The following is a 20,253-nucleotide window of genomic DNA, read 5'->3' on the forward strand; positions in this document are numbered from 1 at the left end:
GAACTGATTTTCGGCATAAATATGAAATGATTTAGCCGTTGTCTTAACAGTAGATGGATAACATGCAAAATGTATGAACATCAGCTTTAAATCCCAAAAGAAGTAATAAAAATGCATCACTTTGACCAGAAGCCCATCATTTCAGAAGTACTCCAAATGGAACGATGCGTACCATTTGATTTTCCAACTGGAATTTCCGGGTTTTCCATGTAAATGATAAGCACCCCGTGAGTCGCTTTATGGCCCGCACTTAGTAATGTTCTGTCGATCTTTTGTGGGTCTTCCGCGATTTCGTTGAAATTTCTTTAAAACCAGTTATATTCTAGCGTTCGAATACAGCCGCCTCTCATTCGCTCCCGCTACTGCGAGTGAATGAGAGGCGGCTGTATTCGCAGGTTAGTTACATTCGGAATTCCGGCTCAAGCTGTATTTAGCGGTAGGTTTCGAGAGTTATTACTTAATGTTGGTTTATATGTATCTGTTTCTGCCTATCGCTTTTCAAGAATGAACGGACACGAGATCAGTCAGTAAATGTTTGATTTGACCCTGTGTGATCGTGCTCAAAAAAGAAAAAAAAAAGGAAAGTAACTGAAGATCCAACGTACCTGTTGCCCGTAGGGTTTCAGCTTTCTCTCGCTTGATGATCTACAACCAGGAAAATTTTTTTGTCAGAATTTCAAGAAACTGAAAAGTGCTGCTCACTTGCATTGTGGCCTTCTTTGAATTTCTCGGAAGTGGACCTTTTTAAATGTTCCTGTATTTCGTCATAGTTCCTTTTCTATGTATGATCACAATTTTCCCCCTAGAAAAATGGTTGCTAAAAAAAGAAAGTGGAAACACAATACCGGAGCGAATTGCAAAAATCCCACAAGATAACTACTCTTCGTCACGACGAATTTGGACTGCCAAGCTTCAGTTCAGCGCCAAAAGCTTCCAACTACTGTTCTCTCTTGCTACTAGACAATTTTCATCGATAAAACTTTGAAAATCTTGCTTCATATGCGCTTCTTTGAATCCGCATTTAACTAAACTTATACAATACTATTAAGCTCAAAGTAAGCAAGGCGTTATCTTCTATATTTGGAGACGCGGAAAAGGTTAAAACGAACGCATTTTCTTTTCAATTTCGGCATGCCTATTCATATTGTGATATCACATGAGTCAGTATAACTTGTGGCCGACAAAGGAACCGAAAGTTTCATTTTTTCTTTCTTAGTAATGCTGGTCAGTGGTAACTTTCTTAGCTCTTTCCACGCATTATCTTTATTTACTTACGCTCCATCTTCTACGCAAGGATAACGAACTGAATACTCAAGATGACAGGAGATGAGACTGACGTTCGCCTGCTTCTATCGCAAGAACTCCAAGCCATTCGCTCTAAAATTGTAGCAGGGAATCTCGTGCTTTTCGTTGGCGAGCAAGTATCAACCCTGGTCACTCCAGACAGACCGCATCCCTCATTGGATGACTGGTGGCAAGTTGTCAATCATTCTGAGGTAAGAAGATCCTTTGTTCCGCGAGCCTCGTTCACAGTCACCCTTGGTATGCCATTAAATGTGACGTCATTCGTAGAGTTGATTAAGAAGATGCTGTCTGGCTCGACCCCAAACTAACCTCCGACATAGGCTCGGTTCGCTTGATGACCGCTTTGAGACTTGGACTTGTCCCACGCATAGTTCACATGAAGGAGCAGGCAATGGGAAAAGCATGGTTTTGAGGGGCAATTCCCGGGCATTTGCCTCTTCAATTCAAACTAGTTCATTGAACAAGTCGAACAAGTTGAACAAGTCGCAGGGACCCGCTTTGGACCTCGGTTAGAGTGCAGTACATATACCTTGAGGATTTTTACGACACTCAATTAAAACCACCATATTAACTACTTGTAACTATTTTGCAAATGTCAACCTACAGGAAGGCGTTAAGGCGCTTTTGGATCTCGAGGAGAAGTTCTTGGGTAACCTTCAGCAAGCGCCGTCACGTGTTCACAATGCCCTAAGGAATGTTGGGAAGTTTCCTCTTATCATTACCACCAACATGGATGAGCTGTTGGAGTGTTTCCTGTGGAAGACTGGGAATGGTGGGGAGAAACTACGACTAGATCAGGTGAGATGACGTATTATGGTTCTGAGTTGTAGTGATTCCACATTAAATTAGATACTAGCGGAATGTTTTTGAGTTAATACACAAATTATCTTGGCTTAGGAATAAGAACTACTGTTGTGCCGCCCCGAGAAGCTGACTGAGTGAGCTCTACCTTCTCTGAGACAATCGTAATACAAACTCATGACGAAGGGAAGATCAGAGTTGTCTCTTTTCAAAAGAGTGCTAGGTCGTTTCTTCAAAAAGAGTAAGGCTGGGGCAGAAAGTCAATTACACATGATAAGATTTCAACTAAAATTGAAAACAAGTGTTGCAGCTAAGAAATTCTAAATTCTCTAGAAATTTTAACATACAGTTTGGTCATAGCACTGGTCATACTTTCGCGCGAGCTACCCTGAAGGACGAAGGACAGATAAATATCTCTTTTTTTCTTTTAGATTTCATGCTTGGCTCAATCCTGGCCCGATCTTCACAGAGACTTGGTGATCAAGTGCCTTGGTGATGGCGGGTTTAATGTGCGCACGTTGGTAAGTTCTTACGAGTTTCAATCCTTGTTTTGTCCCCGTATTTTTCCGTTAAAGGGGAAGGATTACGCGAATTTGATGTCATTTCAAACCCCAAAAATGTTTGTCTGTCAACAGTTCAAAAAAAGAAATGTCTAGTTTTGTTATAAATTATCACCCAGTGCAATAAAACTGTCGATTAGTGCCCCTGGCCAGAGACAGAGTAGGTTGTCCAGAATGGATTTAAACTTGACAAATGTTTGGCTAACTTTTTCAAGTTCTCACATTTCTGTTTCCAAAATGCGCTAGAACAGATGGCAAGCTGTTCCTTTCAAGAATTGAGTTGATTTCTTTCTTCTCGTTGTTCTAGAGTTATTTTGTAGCCGTAGTAAGTGAAGGTCTTATTTCACCATTTTTAGTAAAAGAGGTCAAAAACCCCATGACACTCCCCTTTAAAAGAGCTTTAATTATTTTCATTATAATTTCCAGCCAAGCAGCAAAAAATACTTCCAAGACTTTTGCAGTACTCTTGAAAGCCCAGAAGTTGAATTTATGCGTCAAGTTTTTAACGACAGATCCGTTCTTTTCCTCGGCTGTGATCCAAACCGCGCGGAGTACAAGAACTTCTTCGAAAAGTTTGCTGTCAATGGGCAGGTAAATTGAGATTTTTATTTCCTTATGTGGACCTTGCGTGAAGTAAGACTTTGAAGGAGTTCATGTGTTCAAATTCACTCATGTATATTACGTAATATCATAGTCCAGTGATAGCTTGTTGTTTCGTCAACCTGTGTTAGTACTCCGCAAAACCAATTGAAATAGAAATTGTTTCACGACAAAAACGTATTCATTTAACAATTTGCATTGTAGAAATAGAATCGGAAGGGAAGCAAACTGAGTTTGTTCGTCATTGTTTCGCCTTGTCCTTCTCTAACCCTAACCCTAACTCAAAACCAACTGAAATAACGAAATTGTTTCACGACAGAAACGTATTCATTTAACAATTTGCATTGAATCGGAAGGAAAGCAAAGTTTTTGAACTTGTTCTCCCCTTCTTTCTCCGTTTGCAGATGAAACATTACAAGTTTGAGACTTGTGACCAGTCGGATCTGGAGAGGGATGGAAATCTTCTTACTCTAAAAGCGAACATACAGCCCTGGGAATTCGTGCAGTTCTTGAGTACAGGAACCATTCAAGAGAACATTCAGCCTGGAAAGGTAGTATTTCGTCGTGCATCTGAGAAGTATTTTTTTTTTCACACTAAATTAGTACTAAATTACTGACTTTCTGACGGTCAAACTCACTGCCCGATTGACTACTAACTGGTGAGTTTACTGGTAGCACGAGTCAAGCTCGAGCCCGAGTCAAGTTCGAGTCACGAGCCAAGTTAGTCAGGGCCCAACCTTTATTTTTCTCTTTGTTTTTCTTTTTCTTCTTATGTCTTCTGGTTATTATTCTCATTTATATAATTATGTGCTTGTGATAAACGGAAAAAATTAACTTTCAGATTTGCAACATTTTTCGTTATCGATCGCTAGAGCCATTAAAGCTGCTACTGTGGAAAGATATTCGACACCCGTTAGTGTTAATAAATTTCCTAGGAAGATTAAGACCTGAGTTTACTCGTAGCACGAGTCAAGCTCGAGCCCGAGTCAAGTTCGAGTCACGCGCCATTAGTTCGAGTCAGGGTCCAACTTTTATTTTTCTCTCTTTTTTTTCTTCTTCTTATGTCTTCTGGTTGTTGTCTTCTTTTATATAACGATGTGCTAGTGGTAAACGGGAAAAATTAACTTTCAGATTTGCAACATTTTTCGTTTATATCAACCGCTTAGAGCCATTTATACCGCTGTGGTTCGCTGCTACTGTGGCATCTGTTAGTGTTCATAAATTTCCTAGGGAGATTAAGACCTGCAGTTACATACACCTGCAGTAGGGTTCCCTTTTCCACGACTGAGAAAACGGACGGTAATGAGAGCTATCTTGTTGCGTCCACAGGACACCCAGGATAACATAGAATAGAACTGATCTATACCCTTCGCGGGCAAAATGTAGACGACCATGGGAATTTTTAATTTTCCTAACACGTGGGTTTCACAAGAGATAGGGACTGAAGCTTTAGTCACCAACAACGTTGGATAAACCCTTTCAGGAAAATTATAGATGGTGAGAATGAATGAGGACTGCATGCGGTTAATTCAGCTACTTACAATGAATTCTCGCGATCGTGTTGACGAACATTTGTTGGCACATCATTATGAAAGCAAGAATCACAATCATAGCCTTTGATCAAGACGAAAACGAAGCAAAAGGAAAAAGAAAACAGAACCTGACTCGAACTTGACTGGTGACTCGAACTTGACTCGGGCTCGAGCTTGACCCGTGCAAGAGCAAACCCGTTACTGGTTGAGTGACGGACCGACTGGATGACTGATTGGCTGACTGGTTGAATGAATCACTTACAACGTACTAAGCCTGACGACTGGCTGGCTGGCTTTCTGACAGAATTGCTGACTGGTTGACCGACTGACCGACCAACTGACCGACCGACTGACTGACTGACAGAATGACCGACTAACTGACCAACCGACCGACCGACCGACTGACTGCGGACCGACCGACCGACCGACCGACCAACTGACCGACTGACTGAGTGACCGACTAACTAACTGACTGCTGACCGACCGACGGACTGACCGACTGACCGGCCAACCAACCGAATGACCAACTCAACGACTGACCAACCAACAAACCGACCCCCCGGACCGACTGACTGACTGACTGATCGACTAACAAACTGACCGACTGACCGAGTGAATGCTGACCGACCGACCAACCGACCGACTGACGGACGGACTGACTGACCTGCCACCTGGCTGTCAAATAGATTTAATTTACGCAAAGACTCTCTCGTGTTGCCTGGCTGTTGCTGGCTAATTCCACGTTTTTCTCATTTCTCAAGGTTTATGAAAGATCTTACTTGCGAATCCAACGCGAGGAATATCTTCGACAACAACTTACACTGGAGAAAATGGCATCGGAGATCGTATTTCACACCATTTCTATCACAAACGCACTTTCACCTGACGAATACTTTGAACAGGTTTCACGTCCAACGATCCAAAACATATTTGCTAATGATCCCTTTGGTATGTAAGCTGATTGCGTTTTTTTTATATATATTCATACTTTAATAATAAGTGTTAAAGGGACTTTGGCAGCTTTTTTTTTTTTTTGACGCAAGAAACAGTCTTACTCCAATTGAAACCTGAAAGTTATGTCCCAGTGTTGTTTAAAAGAGGCTCGGTGTACAAGTATATCATACTGGTACTTTAAAAGTCGTTTGGCGTACAGACCTGAATGGAGATGGAGTACAGTACACTCCTTGACCCTGCATCTTCAAGTTGCCAGCCATTTCAATTCCCTTCCCTTGTGGTTGGAAAAAAATGTAAAACTGCTTGTCGCATGAAATCGTACGCCAGCGAACTAATAAAAGGAAACGAAGAAGAAAAGAAAAAACTAGAAAATAGGTTACATGTCTCCTTTTTTTCTAGGCGTTTACTCCGAAGAGAAAGTCCAGCGGTCTTTAGATGCTATGAAAGGAAGACGTGATAACCTGATTCAGGTAGACGTGTCAACTTTGAAGCTCTATTAAAAATAGAGTTGGATCCGTCATACAGTTTAACTTTTAACACTGATTAGAGCAAATGTTCTTCAAACCATAAAGTGACAATTTTCGGATGTCCTTGGAAAAATGCATCGGTATTTCTGTCAAGATGTTATTTGCCGGTCTTATGTATGATGATCGTAAGCGAGCTACCCAATGCTAAACGAAGATAATTTTTGCTTTAGGAACAAAAAAATTAACGCCAGTTCGACACTTTCTATTCACCATTTCAGCATGTGTTAGTAACGATTTGTAGCGCTTTGGCTTCCTGTAGCTGCTTGTAGGGTTTTAGCAGTCCGCCGGCTGTTATCGTGCATATTTACAGCGCAAATAAAATAGAGTTTTATAAAGGATGGTACCTCTTAATACAGAAGTATTTTTGCCTCCTCTTATGACTATGCGGGAAAAGCAGACCTTGGCAAAGGCAGGTGGAATCCAAAAAGAATTAATTTGGGGTAGCCACTCCTTTTTTAGCGTTAATATACGTAACAATGCATGGCCTTTTTTCCCAAATTAAAGCTTAATTATCTCTGAAAAATGCGTGGTTTCCCCCAATTTTCTTTTTGGATTTCAAAAGCCCTTGCTAAGACCCTCTCTCCCCGCATAGTCAGTATAACTGCGCAAAAACACATTTGAATTACGTAAGAAATCAGCGTTTCTTGGACCCTCCTGAGATGCGCAGAACGTATGCGCAATAGCAAAAGGAGGTACCGTCCTTCCTTTTTTCTAAGTCATCGATGTTTATTCGTTCTTCTTTCAGCTGGTCACGCAATCCGAGACGAACATCACCGCGCTGTTCTTTTACCATGGAGTAAAAAAAGAGATAGAATCGTGGAAGGAAGCAGAAAAATCAGAATCTTTATCTGAAGATCAGAAGCAAAAAATCCTGCAGAAATGCAAGATTTCTCTCAGTAAATACGCAAAGGCCATTTTGCTTTGCAAGTCTTTTCTGCGAAGCAACAGCTCGTTGGAAATTCGTATTGTTGGTGATCAGGATACGTACAAAGTACAAGAAGTGGAGAAAGAAACCTTTGCTCTTATCCGCCTAAAAGGTTGGTCGATCGACATCTATTTACGCTGTAAACCACTAAGTCATTTGAAGGCCCAAGCTTTTCAAGCTTTTTTAAATAAATTGCCGTTTTGACAGATATTCAAAACAAGCGACTTGCAGCACAAAAGAAACTTACGGCTCAGTAATTATGAATTTGAATGGTCTCGCTTTAGGACTTCACCATCCACAGATTAAAAATAAAGAACCGCATTGTCCAGCATAATAAACAACACCAAAGGAAAGTACTGCTCAGTAGCTTTCGCTTGAATGGTCACACTTAAGCATTGCATCCACAGTCTCAAATTTTACCATGCAGATAAACCTCGGAGACTGAGAAAGTATGTTTTCGATCTACCCAAGAGAAATATTAGTTTCTTCACCTGGGCAGCTTCTCTGCGGCTAGCACCTTGCCATAACATTTGCAATTGGATGACAGAAAACAAGACATATCCTGCGAACAGGCCCTTAAGTTAGGCCAAAATAAAGTCGATAATTGCTGACAAGCCGTATGATGCCTCGCTTGGATAATGTTCCACCTTTCTCAGTTTTTTTTTTTTTATTTTTTCGCCTTAATTTTCTTCCAAGGAGCTTAGCTGCTCACCCTCCACGCCTTATATTTACTTTAACTTTTGTTATTTTAGGTGGACAAGACGAAGCCATTTGTTACGCGGAAACAGCCACTTCGCCAGACGACAGAAAGTTTGCAAATCACTTGATCAACATCAATGGTGACGAGGTGTTGAACAAGAGAAAAGTCTACGAAAGAAGTCGAGCAAACGCCTGGAGTAACGAAGATTCCATTCTGAAACTGGCCACTGCAATCATGAAAGAAAACGTGGAAATGAAGAAAAAATTTGGCATCGATGCAATTGAAGTAAGTTATGTAGTATTGAGTAACCAGTCTAGTCCTTTAAGTAAATTGCAATATATCAGTATTACATTACATCAGCTCTTGATTACATTCAGTTTAAACGGACAAATCAAATGCTATTTAGCATACACAACAACAACAACAACAACAACAACAGTTATTCTTCCTTATACATCAAGATGTATAAAAGTATACATAAGAATGATTCTTGCCATTATAAGTACGAATGATAAGTGCCAAACCATGACTACATATGTAACGACATGAACTAAAATTGATTGATTGATTGATTGATTGATTGATTGATTGATTGATTGATTGATTGATTGATTGATTGATTGATTGATTGATTGATTGACTGACTGATTGAACAAGCAAACGAACGAACGAACAAACGAATAAATGACATTGAACAAGCGAACGAACAAACAAACGAATGAATGACGACAGCAAATGGCAATCAACGAAGATGAAAGGGAAGAAATTAAGAACGGGAATCGTTCCGGCAGGCACACCACGTAAAACTGGCAACACCTTTGAATATGACTCGTCCTCAGTTCTCTCTCTTGTCTTTGAGGAGATGCGCTCGGAAACACGCGCTCAAGGGGGAGAGAAGCGCGGGGGCTGAGAGACGACTGGGAACGAGTCAGCCTTTGGGTGTTTGCACTGCATGATACTTGATGATAGAGTTCAAACATTGTTTGCTGTTTATTGTTTATTGTGGTAGATTGTGGTTTTTTTTTTTTTTTTTTTTTTTTTTTACGAAAGCCCTAATTTATTTAAAAGGAAAAAGACCTGGAAGCCTTGGAGACTCTTACCCGCATAAGCCAAAAAGTAAGAAGTCAGTTGGATCCAGGCTACCTCGATCCACTTGGTGAAGGCAGTTTCGGTCAGGTGTTTCGAGCCAAGAAAGACGGAAGGCCAGTTGCTGTCAAGATTCTTAAGGACATAGCGGACCGCAAACAGGTCCAGGACTTTGAAAGAGAAGTGGACATGCTGAGGTTGGTAATCTTGTTACTTACGTTAAACAATAGCTCATTGAGGTTCTCTTGTCCTGGCAACTACCGGGTGTACAGACAGATATTCAATCAGATTGGAGATGTCCAGCTTTGCCATTGCTTTCGTTCTGTGTTCTGAGACAGATAGAATGTACCTCCTTTCTGTCTTCTTCCATCCAAGTTTATTTGCTTCATGCGACAATAGTTGCCTTTATCATTCGCTCATATTTCTCGATGGTCTTAATCCACTCTTCTGTTTCATGACATATATTGCATGGCCTTGTAAAACTTTCAGTGAGCTTGTTAACATGCACCACAACTAACTAATTATCTTGACACATTTACCGTTTATGCCTTTTTTTGTTTTACTATTTTTAGATCTACCAGTGCTAGTTCATGCTTTTTGGTAGTAACTAAGTCAAACTACAAGCAATTCATATTTCCTTCCTTGACTACTGTGCAAATTATTGGAAATGATTTCGGGCAAAAAAGTGCTTTTGTCACACAGTTACTCTTCAAGTTGCCAAGCCCTCAGTCGTCCCGCACCAGTCTTCGTAGACTGCGGTGCGTGGGGAGTTTTGGGTGTCCTTCCCATAAAAACCCCGCGTTTTTGTTTTTCCGCGCTTAACACGGCATGCGGTGTCTCCTGATGCGAGGAAGGCTAACATTGATAACGTTTCAATAACGTTTTTTTTTTTCATCTTGCTAGGGAAGCAAAGCATCCGAAAATCGTGGAAGTGATTGAATGTATCTCAATCCAGAATCAGCTGGCAATTGTAATGGAGTTTATGGCGGGAGGAAATCTTAAAGCTTTTTTGGAAAATCACCAAGATGGTGGACAGAAGAAAGAGTTCACAGTCAGATTCACTGAAGATATTGGCTCAGCAATTGAACATCTTCACTCACTAAATATCATTCACAGAGACGTTAAACCTGAAAATGTTTTTGTAAGAATATTGTTTTTGTCTGATCTATGCATAGCTAGTCGAGAAAAAAAAAACACGAGACTGGACTATTGTGAAACAGGAATACGCTCTCCTGATATATAGTTAGTAATCTCGTTCTTTTGGGACCTATTTCGTTTAAGGAATGAGTGGAATAGCGTTCTGTTCATTGTGCCCCCAATAGTAGAATAAACAGCGTGCAGCTACTTGTGATAGGAAAAAGTTACTTTCTTTCGGAAAGGTTTGGCGGGAAAATAGTTGTTCATGTCCGTCTTCGCTTGCGTCGTAGTTGTTTGGGCTTGTGGAATCTCTGTGCACCGTTTGTCCGTTTTTTAGTTAAAAGTGGATATTTGCTTTAATTTTCCTTTCATATAGGTTTGCAAAATATAACGCAGAGTAAAGTTTACTTAGACTCGTAGCCTATACCACCATCTAAAAACAAAGTATTAGGCGAGTATTTTTACTATTGAATATCATTGTGCTTACCCAGTTGTCTGAGGATCACACTGTTCTGAAGCTTGGAGACTTTGGTCTGGCCCGTGCAACAGAAGGCACGCGACAAACAAAGACACAGATCGGTTCTTACCGCTACATGGCGCCAGAGGTGGTCAGTGCTGGAGGACGCTACTCTAAGAAGGCTGATGTTCATAGCTTTGGTGAGTCAATGGCAACATGGACCTCTCTGGCTTACCACTTCTTGTAAGCCATCACCTGTCGTAAGCAACATCTTGTCCATGAACAGAATTTCTTTCTTTTTTTATTCTTCGGTCAAGTCATTAAACCAGAGACAACGTTTACAGAGTGGGTACTTTAAAATTGGAGTCGCTTAAACAAAATGAGCCAATAAGATTCCAGAAAAGGACATAAATTCCAACTGTTTGTCTTACCGCTGTACTTAGCTTGCAGCCGCCATCGGACCTGCAGGGTAATGCTCCAACACAGGATTGATTGATTAATTAATTAATTAATTAATTAATTAAAAGTCAATAACTATACATCGACAATAGGTGCGTAGTCATTCAAGTGCCTTAATGATTAATTGATTCAATTGAGTGTCGAAAGTAACTTTACGTTTGCTTAAGTTTTGCATTACATAGCTCTGTGATTGGTTGGCAACTCGCGCCACTTTCTCAACGAGTGAAAAACAAAAACAAAATCAGTCGTTGCTTGCCGGCAGGCGTTTTCCCGCGCTTGGCTCCGGTTGATGTATTTGCTTCGGGGTCTGATTGGTTAAATTGCCCCGCTTACGTCTGTTGTGATTGGCCAAAGTAATTCCTTTGGGTTTGGTTTCACCAAACTCCATTGAAACTAATTAAATTAATAAAATTAAATTATAAGATTAAATTTAGAAATACAGTTGACACTTACTTTTAGCCTTAATTTAATTTATTTTATTTCTCACCTTTACTTTCTGTATAAATTATCTTCTCTGTTACATTCTTTACTTGATAATGGTGCCAAGAAGACACCGGTTACCAAAACAGCTTCTTCATTCATTCATTAATTAACTGATAATGCTTCCTCTCTTGTACCCTTAGGTTTGTGCCTGATTGAAGTGCTGAGTGGCGAAGTTGTGTATGCTGACATACTTCAACATGAAACTGTCTTTAACAAGAAAATGGCTGGTGAAAATCCAACTATTCCGGTAATAATCACTTTAAAAAGGCTTTCTGAAGAACACGATTCAAATTGTATTTGCATAGAATAGAGAGATTTAGAGTGGCGTTCACGGCAAACGGCAAACGTGAGATTCGCGTTTATGTTTTCTGGAAAAAAAAATAAATGCAAAGGTGAGAATAGTGCAAAACAATCCTGGCCTTGCCTTTCATAATAAAGGAAAATAATCAATGTTACTCAGAAACTGAAAAAAACGAGCGGCAAATGAAGGGTAAACATGGTCACGTGGTCATTTCTGCCATTGCCGGGAACGTAATTCTGAATTTCTGTTATATCTCTTATTCCGAGGGAAGTCCCTTACGGAGTCTATTACTTACTTCTTTAACGAGTTAAAAGGAGAATGGGAACTAAAAGAAACCTTAAACTACTGGCTCAATTTTCTTTAAAATAACTTGTTTTGAGAAACTTTAAATATGTACCTTTGCATGGCAATGCATGGATGCCCATGATGACAGTGGATTGCAACAGGAGAAAATAGGCACTTTCGGAGTTGCTTTGAGCTTCATTTTCATAAATAGGCTAAGAAACGTAATTTTCATATGGGTAAGGGTATTAGTTTCTAAAGACACTGCGGTGCTGCGTCGGAGGAGAATGGGAACGAATAGTTGGTTTTCTTAACAGAGTTGGTAAGGTAATTTGACCACCGTAAAGAAATCTGAGTGCTGACGTTTCTAACGTAAGCCCTTCGTCACAGGGAATCCAAATTCGCTTATTTACGAAGGGCTATCGCTCGAAATGTCAGCACTCGAATCTCTTAACGGTGGACAAATTACTTTGTCAACTCTGTTGATAAAACCAACCACTTATTTTCACATGAAAAGCTTTTATAAGAAGCCTCGTTTTCATAATGAGGTTTAAAGCAAATCGGAAATGGCATATTGGGCTCAGTTCTTTTAATGGCAGAGTTCTTCTCTTTTGTTTTGGAAAAATAATCATTTAAATTTATAATGTTTTTTCTCCTTTTGAGAAAATCACTTGACCCTTCCTTTTTTTCCTAGTGTTCTTGGGTGATTTCTTCTCCAAGAAAATACACTCAGTTCTTTTTAAGCCCTTTTAAGTGTAGTTAATGACATCCTATTGAAACAGTTTTGCTAATCTTTCCCGTGGTGATGATTGAAGTAATTTTCAACACCTATCTGCTTGATTAGGGTAAGATAATTACATGTTCATTAAGGAATTAAGAATTGGGTATCACTATTATTACACTCTATATCACTGGCTTCCAGGAAATTTCCGTTGAAGAATTTGGCGAGGAACTTGCAACAAAGCTCAAAACTATCATTGACGAATGTCTGAAGGCAGAAAAGTCCCGTCCCGAAATGAATTTCGTCCTCAGTATCCTGAAAGGAAAAGTAACCGCGCACAAAAACAAAGTGGAGCTTTACTGCGTGGGGACTGGCACTGGTACAACAGGTACGATGGTATAGTGGACTGATCTTACTGAACATCCATCTGCGACCATCTTTATGCAACCTCACTTGAGTTATTTCACAATCAAACACTGTTTTACTGAACATTTTTTGGAAGCGACCATCTTTATGAAATGCAGGCAGTCTAAAATAGTTCTTAGTTTCCGTATTACTGAAAATCTCTTATAAGCGACAACCTCCCTTCAGTGACAAGCTTTATCAAATCCCATTTGAGTCGGTTTTCAGTCAAACACAGTGTTACACTGTATTTACAGTCTCTCGTAATCGACCATCTTTATCAAATCTATTCCGGTTTGAATCCACTCTCAGTCAACTGACTGTATCTAGAATCTCAGGTAAGCCAGCGACTTTCTTTAAAAAACACCTTTTGACTCCGTTCCGTGTGACTCATTGGTAGGTGATATGCGAGAGTTTAGTAGGTGGAGGTGGGTCCGCCAATTTAACATAAATTCCAGCTCATCAACTGTCAAGACACTCTTAATTGTTTTCTACAAGGTCACATTTAATGACAATTAAGAAATCCGCTCTCGCTTTAAAGGAAGAGCTTATAGAAAATCGAAGCATATGTAGCCACTTTTAAATCAAGTTTCACGAGAGAGACAACAGGCATTTCACATTTCACTCCAAAAATATGGCAAATCATAGCTCTCGAAAACGCACCGGTTCCGTCCTGTGATGTGGTGACAAAATACAACATTTCGTTTGAGTGACCGTTTCTCCATTATCATTTCCGTAAAACTGTTACTTTCTTTGCTTACAGCTGTCTTACATGGGAAGCCAAGTTCGTCAGTCATTATTGCGCAGGGTGGAAAGCCGTTGTTGATGGCTGACGTTGGAGCTGGAGTTCTTAAACCTTGCAGAGAAAAGCTCGGTAAGGGTTTGTTCGCTTTTGATTTTGTTTCATTGTTGTTGTTGTGTGCTTGTTTATTTTCTTATTTACTTGTTTGGTGGCGAATAGTCCAGCCCTGGCCCCTCCGCACTTTGTCACGCAACTCGCTGACAGAGAACGGAAGGGCCAGGATTGGACTAGGTGGCGAATTTGTAACAAATTGTTTAACCCGTCTATATCTTTTAATCTAAAACTTCAAACTGTATTAGGAGTCGTTGTCGCGCATACTTTCATCGTCTGCAAGAATAAAATCAGGGAATTCGTCATAACAAGTTTGTTCGAAGAGGTCCCACCTTTTCTGCGGTAGAGGGGTTATTGAAAGCACCACCTATCTCGTGAACTTTACCGACAAAATTGTATTGGCTTTAAAATTTGAGTTGACAAAGAAATATTCAGCTAGCAAGAGTCAGCATTGCTAGATAAAAAACAAAAGTGAGGTTTGGACTCATCGTCATTTTTACTGCTAGATAGCTATAGATGAGTGGCTATGCAACAAAGACACCAATTGTTAAGGTTGAGGATTATAGGGGATTGCAGGCAGAGGCCACCATCTATTTTGTGGTTTGGTGGGTCCTGTTCAATCATGGTAGATTTGACCACTTCCTAAAAAGGCTGACTTTGAGACGTTTGTTTTGAATCCTTAGCCTACAATGAATTTCCAAGAAACGTATTCATCTCGCACAATCACATGGATCATTCTGGAGAGCTGCCAATGCTCTTTGCAGTTGAGAGCAAAAGGAGATACTTAGCTGGCGAACCACGATTGAGGGTGCTGTGTGGCCCAGAGGTGGAACATAAACTGAAGATACACAGACTTGATGAAATGCTGAGCTTGTGTAAACCAGTTAGTATCAGTTGAGTTGTACTAAGCACAGAGGGTTCAGAGAGAGTACAGAGAGTTCCACTCACTACAAAAGTAGTCTATGTAATGTAATGTAATTAACTGTATTGTAGTAGTCTATCTTTTCGTGGTGTAATTTAAATGTGCTCGCACATACTTGTACTATTTTGGACCTGTTGCTCTTTTCATTTCTAAACACCCCACATCGAAATCAGCTTTTAGTTGTCTGTTACCAAACTATGCAAAACTACTGAATTTTACTTAGAAACTGAACTGCAGCTATAGGCAAATGTAGGATAAACATGGTCACGTGGTCATTTGTCGTTTACCGTTTGGCGTTAACGTAATTCTAAATCTCTATTGACCAATGACCAAGTAAGCAGAATCTTGGAATAGCGTTTACCGGTTCGGGGCAAATTCGGAAAAAGACAAGTAGTATCCAAGCCCCATACTGGAGCCGTCATTGAAAATGTTCTTATTAGTGTTATTACTCGCAGGAACAAGTGGCAGATTGGGTGGTGTGCCATCCGGGAGGAGAGCCAGCATACCTAGATGATAGCAAACACTTCTTCATCAAGGTTTATCGAACTTTACATGGCGAAGTGTGTTATGGTAGGTAGGAAAGTTAAATTATGAAAAGCGTATTTATTCAAACAGGATAGAAACTATAATCTGATCTAGATCGAAATATTTCAGCTGTTGTAACTCTCGCGGACAACGACCGTCCCGTGTAACAAGACACGAGTCTGCAAGGATTCTTTATCTCTGAGCTGATTTGGCTACTTGATGATTTCAGTCTATAACTAGCTACGCTTGAACCTCTCTATAGCGGTCACCTTCGGACATAATTTTCCCGCCGTCGCAGTAAAGAGGTGGCCGCGCGGTTATGAGATAGGTTTTAGTTAGAGGATTTGTGTATTAAATAGTTTGGTTTACTGAACATTGCTGTTGTTTATTCCTTTCTTGAGAAACCAATTCTTAGCACAACAGCAATCAGGCTCATTTCGTGTAATTTTATTTACAGGATTCGTACTTTACTTCAAAGACAAGCCAATCCTGGGATACTGTGTTGACTCTGGCTTCAAAGACGACGTGTACGAGTTTTTCTTCCAGGCCTCCACTGTGGTTGTGGACGCGCGGGAGAATGGATCCAAAGAACACGCCTCAGTAAGTGATCTATTTTCTTTCTTTGCGAGCTGTCGTTGTTGTTGTCGTCATTCCGTCAGTTTAGTTACTAATAAAATCAGTTAGTCAGACAGTCAGTCAGTGAGGGTTTCAGTGAGTCAGTCAGTCAGTCGGTCAGTCGGTCAGTCAGTCAGTTGGTTAGTCAGTCAGTTAGTCCGTCAGTCAGTCAGTCCGTCAGTCAGTCAGTCAGTCGGTCAGTGAGGGGGTTAGTAAGTCAGTCTGTCGGTCAGTTAGTCAGTCAGTTAGTGAGGGAGTCAGTAAGTCAGTCAGTCGGTCAGACAGTCAGTCGGTCAGGCAGTCTGTCTGTTAGTCAGCCAGTCAGTCAGTAAGTCAGTCAGTGAGTCAGTGAGAGAGTCAGTAAGTCAGTCAGTCAGTCAGTCAGTCAGTCAGTGAGTCCGTCAGTCAGTCTGTCAGTTAGTCAGTAAGTCAGTCAGTCTGTCAGTGAGTCAGTGAGTCAGTGAGGGAGTCAGTCAGTCAATCGATAATACCAAACACTGAAGCAGGCAGGCCAGTCAGTCAGTCAGTCAGTCAGTCAGTCAGTCAGTCAGTCAGTCAGTCAGTCAGTCAGTCAGTCAGTCAGTCAGTCAGTCAGTCAGTTAGTTAGTTAGTTAGTTAGTTAGTTAGTTAGTTAGTTAGTTAGTTAGTTAGTTAGTTAGTGGTCCTATTGTTCATCTTGTAATAAAATATAACTTGACTAAATAAATGAATTTGATATCTCAGTTCACAGAAGTTGTGGATTATGTCAAGAAACGTGAGGTACTTTTGTGTTATTTGCATTTTTTTTCTTTTATAATGTCAACAGACGATAAAAACTAACAAACACAAGGTTTATTTTTCATGTACTCAGTATCTCCTAGAAAGTAGCGTTGGTAGTGTCTGGACCTATCCAATGGCTTCTGAAACGATACTTAGATACTTTTTTGTGCAATCTTGCAGTGAGCTCCGTAATTGTTTCATTTTTCATTGAGTGGTTTGCAAAATGAGCTAAATTTGGAGTGTTGATATCGCCTTCGCCCTAAAAGGGTAATGACCAAAGAATTCAATTGTCAGAGGTCAAATATTCCAGTTACGATGGTAATTCGTTTCTTGGGGTAATTAACCTCAGTAGAAATAAACAGCTTCAGATTCACCCACTAGCACTCCACATGCAAAGAACACAAAATGCTAGTGGTGGCAAAGAAAGAGAGACGGTGAAATTTAAGCTTTATTGAGCAAGAACGATGTAGCTTTCGCTAGAATTGGTCAAAGAGAAAACCTGAGTACCATCCGAAGACAGTCGAACCCGTGATCTTCCATCTGCGGGGAGTCATTGGTTCCAATCCCGTTGCCCGTTGGCGAATCATACTTTTTTTTTCTTTTACCACTCTCCTGTCATGTTTGAACATTACTGGCATCTTCCGTAAGAGGAAGGACTATTTCTACACTCACGTAATTTTATTTTGTGATTCATGTCATTTACAGTTGAAAGACACTAAAGTGTACATCACAGGCTATGGTATTGATACCGAGTACCCGGATGAGGGACTGCCTGGAGTAGAGCAGCTGCGAGCGGATCAGTACGTCACACTTTGGAAAGAGGACAGTGATGGAAGCCAGTAGCTCAACTTAATTCGTGTAAGCTGAGGAACAAACGCTCCGTGGATGACCTGCTACTGAAGAATACTTAAACCTAACTTAGACTAAAATAATGAGGATTATTAAAAACTGGATCATTGTATAATGCAATTACAGGGATTTGATTGGCTAAGCGGCTATGGTATATGAGCCATTATACCATACCCAAGAAATAGCGGCCATTAAATTGTCTTCTGGTTGTTCTTGCAAAGCAAAATCAGTAAGATCTAGCAACATTTCTCAATTGTTTTTAATGAAACAATTATTCCACTCACGCTTGTTGGATATGAGATGATAGATAGCCAACTCGGCGCTACGTTCCGAGGCTCGTTGGCTATCTATCATCTCATACCCAACGCGCGCTCGTGGAATAATTGTTAAATATATTTGTGTAGCTGAGATAAAACCCTCGGAGGGAAGTGGAATTCACACAATTCTTGCATGCAAGCTGAATAGGTGTTTGTAATCACCAAGTTTGGTATCTGAAAAGGGGTATGTTCGGTGGCGGGCTGTGTAATGTTTTGTCTTTCATTTAACAGTATTCAACGTTGAGCAAGTTGATCGTACATGGTTCTTTCTGGAGTTTTAAAATTGTCCAAACGTTTATAGAACGTCTTGTAAACTGAGAACCAGAGTAAAACCATAACAGGGTGATTCGGGTGGGTATAAATGTTACAGGATTCAGTTAAAAATCACCGCTTTCGGTTCTCTTTTCCCTACTTTAAAAAGGAGCAGCCAAGTTCACCCCCCCCCCCCCCCCCCACACCACCTCCCCCGCCCGTTTCCTTCAACTCTTAAGCCTTGGATTAGATGACGTCGTCGAGACATTTCATGTAGATATTTTAGTTCATAAAGAAGCTGCGGTGCTGCGTCGGTGAGGAGTAGAAAAAAAAGTTTGGTTTATCAATATAAGAGCTGATAATTAAAGGGAAATTGGCCACCGTAAAGATATTCGAGTGCTGACGTTTCACGTATTACCCCTTTGTTAGAGCTCTCAGTCTTATGTCGCCAATTTACCTTTATTTATTAACTTTATTGATTAACCAAACTTTCTAGATATTTCATAGTTTATCCCTGGATTTCATTCCAGGCTAACATAGCCAAATACGTTCCGCAATGACCGATGTTGGCAACTGAAAATAAATATTCAATATAATTGCGAATTTGTGCTTGTCATTTTATGAAGTTTTCTTAGGACAGTCGAACCGGTAATAAGCGGCACAGTATTAGGCGGTAACATTCTATTATAAGCGCGGTCAGTTGTAAAAAAAAAATACGTCCCTTAATTACTGTAGTTATAACTTCTATTGAACGGTGACCTCTATTAAGTGGTCTCGATTATTGTTAAAGGAAACCACTCGCGTGCCAGGCAATTGAATTTCTAACGACCTACCGAATACTGACTGAAGGAGTTTGGTGATAATGCTTTATTAGTCCGTTCGTCCTTAGTAATCAATATTTTATCGCAGCAGTTTCTTAACCAAGTAAGTGATTTTGTGAGCGCTTTTGGGCATAAACTGTACACCAAGCCATAGTCTGAAATGTCAGCCGTAGATTATCTGTTCGGAACACCTAAGCCATGTAACCACACAAGAAATTTGGATTAGATTGTAGGAAAAACTTTGAGTATTGTGTAGAGAAATGTCACCTCAAACTTTCGAAACAAACAGTGGACAGTTACTTCCTTAATTCCTTTTGTTGGGAGAGAGGAATATGTCGCTCACAGTATAGATATCGAGGTAGCTTGGCCAGCTGGCATCAACTACAGTGACCGAACATATCACACTGTGTTAACTCACAAACTTATGCCTTTGGAAAGGCTAAAAGTTTGTGCTGTAGGTTCACTCTCCCTAGGGGGAGGAGACGGCTGACATTTCAGACTACACGAAGCCATATCAAATGTTATACAAAATGTCGTTTTTAATCAGGCGTGGCGGTTCAACCTACGTTAAGCGGTAACTTAGCCATTCCCCGAGGGTGACAGCTTGATGCAGGTTTCGCTGTAGTTTTTAAAAATCTTTATTTTTACGATCCGTTTCCCTGTCCAGTAGTCCACGCTCTAATTTTGAATTTTCTTTGGGACCGGAAATGAGCATCGTGTCAAGCTGATGTCACGGTCAACATTGTGAAAGTGAAAGTGACGTCAGAGCGAAACCGAAAGTGAAAGTTGTTAATCTTCCCCGTGAAATTCCCGCAATGACGCCTTAATTGGAGGAAAATGAGGCGAGAAAATTATATCAAACAAAGTATTTCAATCCTTTAGTCGCTAGAAGCATGAAATACAGTCGCATTTCGTCCTTATTAAGACCAAGCTAAACTTTTCGGTCATACGTAGGGCTATTAAATTCAAATAAAGGGTAAACACAAAATCGAATGTGAAATGTGTTTTGAACGCGGATTACTAAAGGATAAAAATATTGTCAACAGAAAATCAACAGACTTGATTGCGATGAAGGCTGAAATCTTACTGATAAACACTTTGAAACGTT

At 40.3% G+C, this 20,253-nt stretch overlaps 1 protein-coding gene across 1 annotated transcript; it reads left to right on the forward strand.

The window, feature by feature from the left end:
* The first annotated feature begins 1,316 nt into the window (after nt 1-1,316).
* Nucleotides 1,317-18,927, forward strand: LOC146487141 (uncharacterized). Its single transcript, XM_085085920.1, has 20 exons — nt 1,317-1,496; nt 1,912-2,103; nt 2,538-2,627; nt 3,093-3,257; nt 3,671-3,817; nt 5,560-5,746; nt 6,152-6,222; nt 7,025-7,316; nt 7,957-8,189; nt 8,973-9,187; nt 9,894-10,131; nt 10,619-10,784; nt 11,667-11,773; nt 13,032-13,218; nt 13,996-14,106; nt 14,769-14,968; nt 15,463-15,577; nt 15,990-16,132; nt 16,871-16,906; nt 17,612-18,927. Exons 1-20 carry the CDS (start codon nt 1,317-1,319, stop codon nt 17,747-17,749), a joined length of 3,213 nt encoding a protein of 1,070 aa, XP_084942046.1. The 3' UTR covers nt 17,750-18,927.
* The last annotated feature ends 1,326 nt before the right edge of the window (nt 18,928-20,253 follow it).

The sequence above is a fragment of the Pavona decussata genome, unplaced genomic scaffold (genome assembly GCF_977016875.1).
Source record: "Pavona decussata unplaced genomic scaffold, jaPavDecu1.1 SCAFFOLD_16, whole genome shotgun sequence".
Lineage (NCBI taxonomy): Eukaryota > Metazoa > Cnidaria > Anthozoa > Scleractinia > Agariciidae > Pavona > Pavona decussata.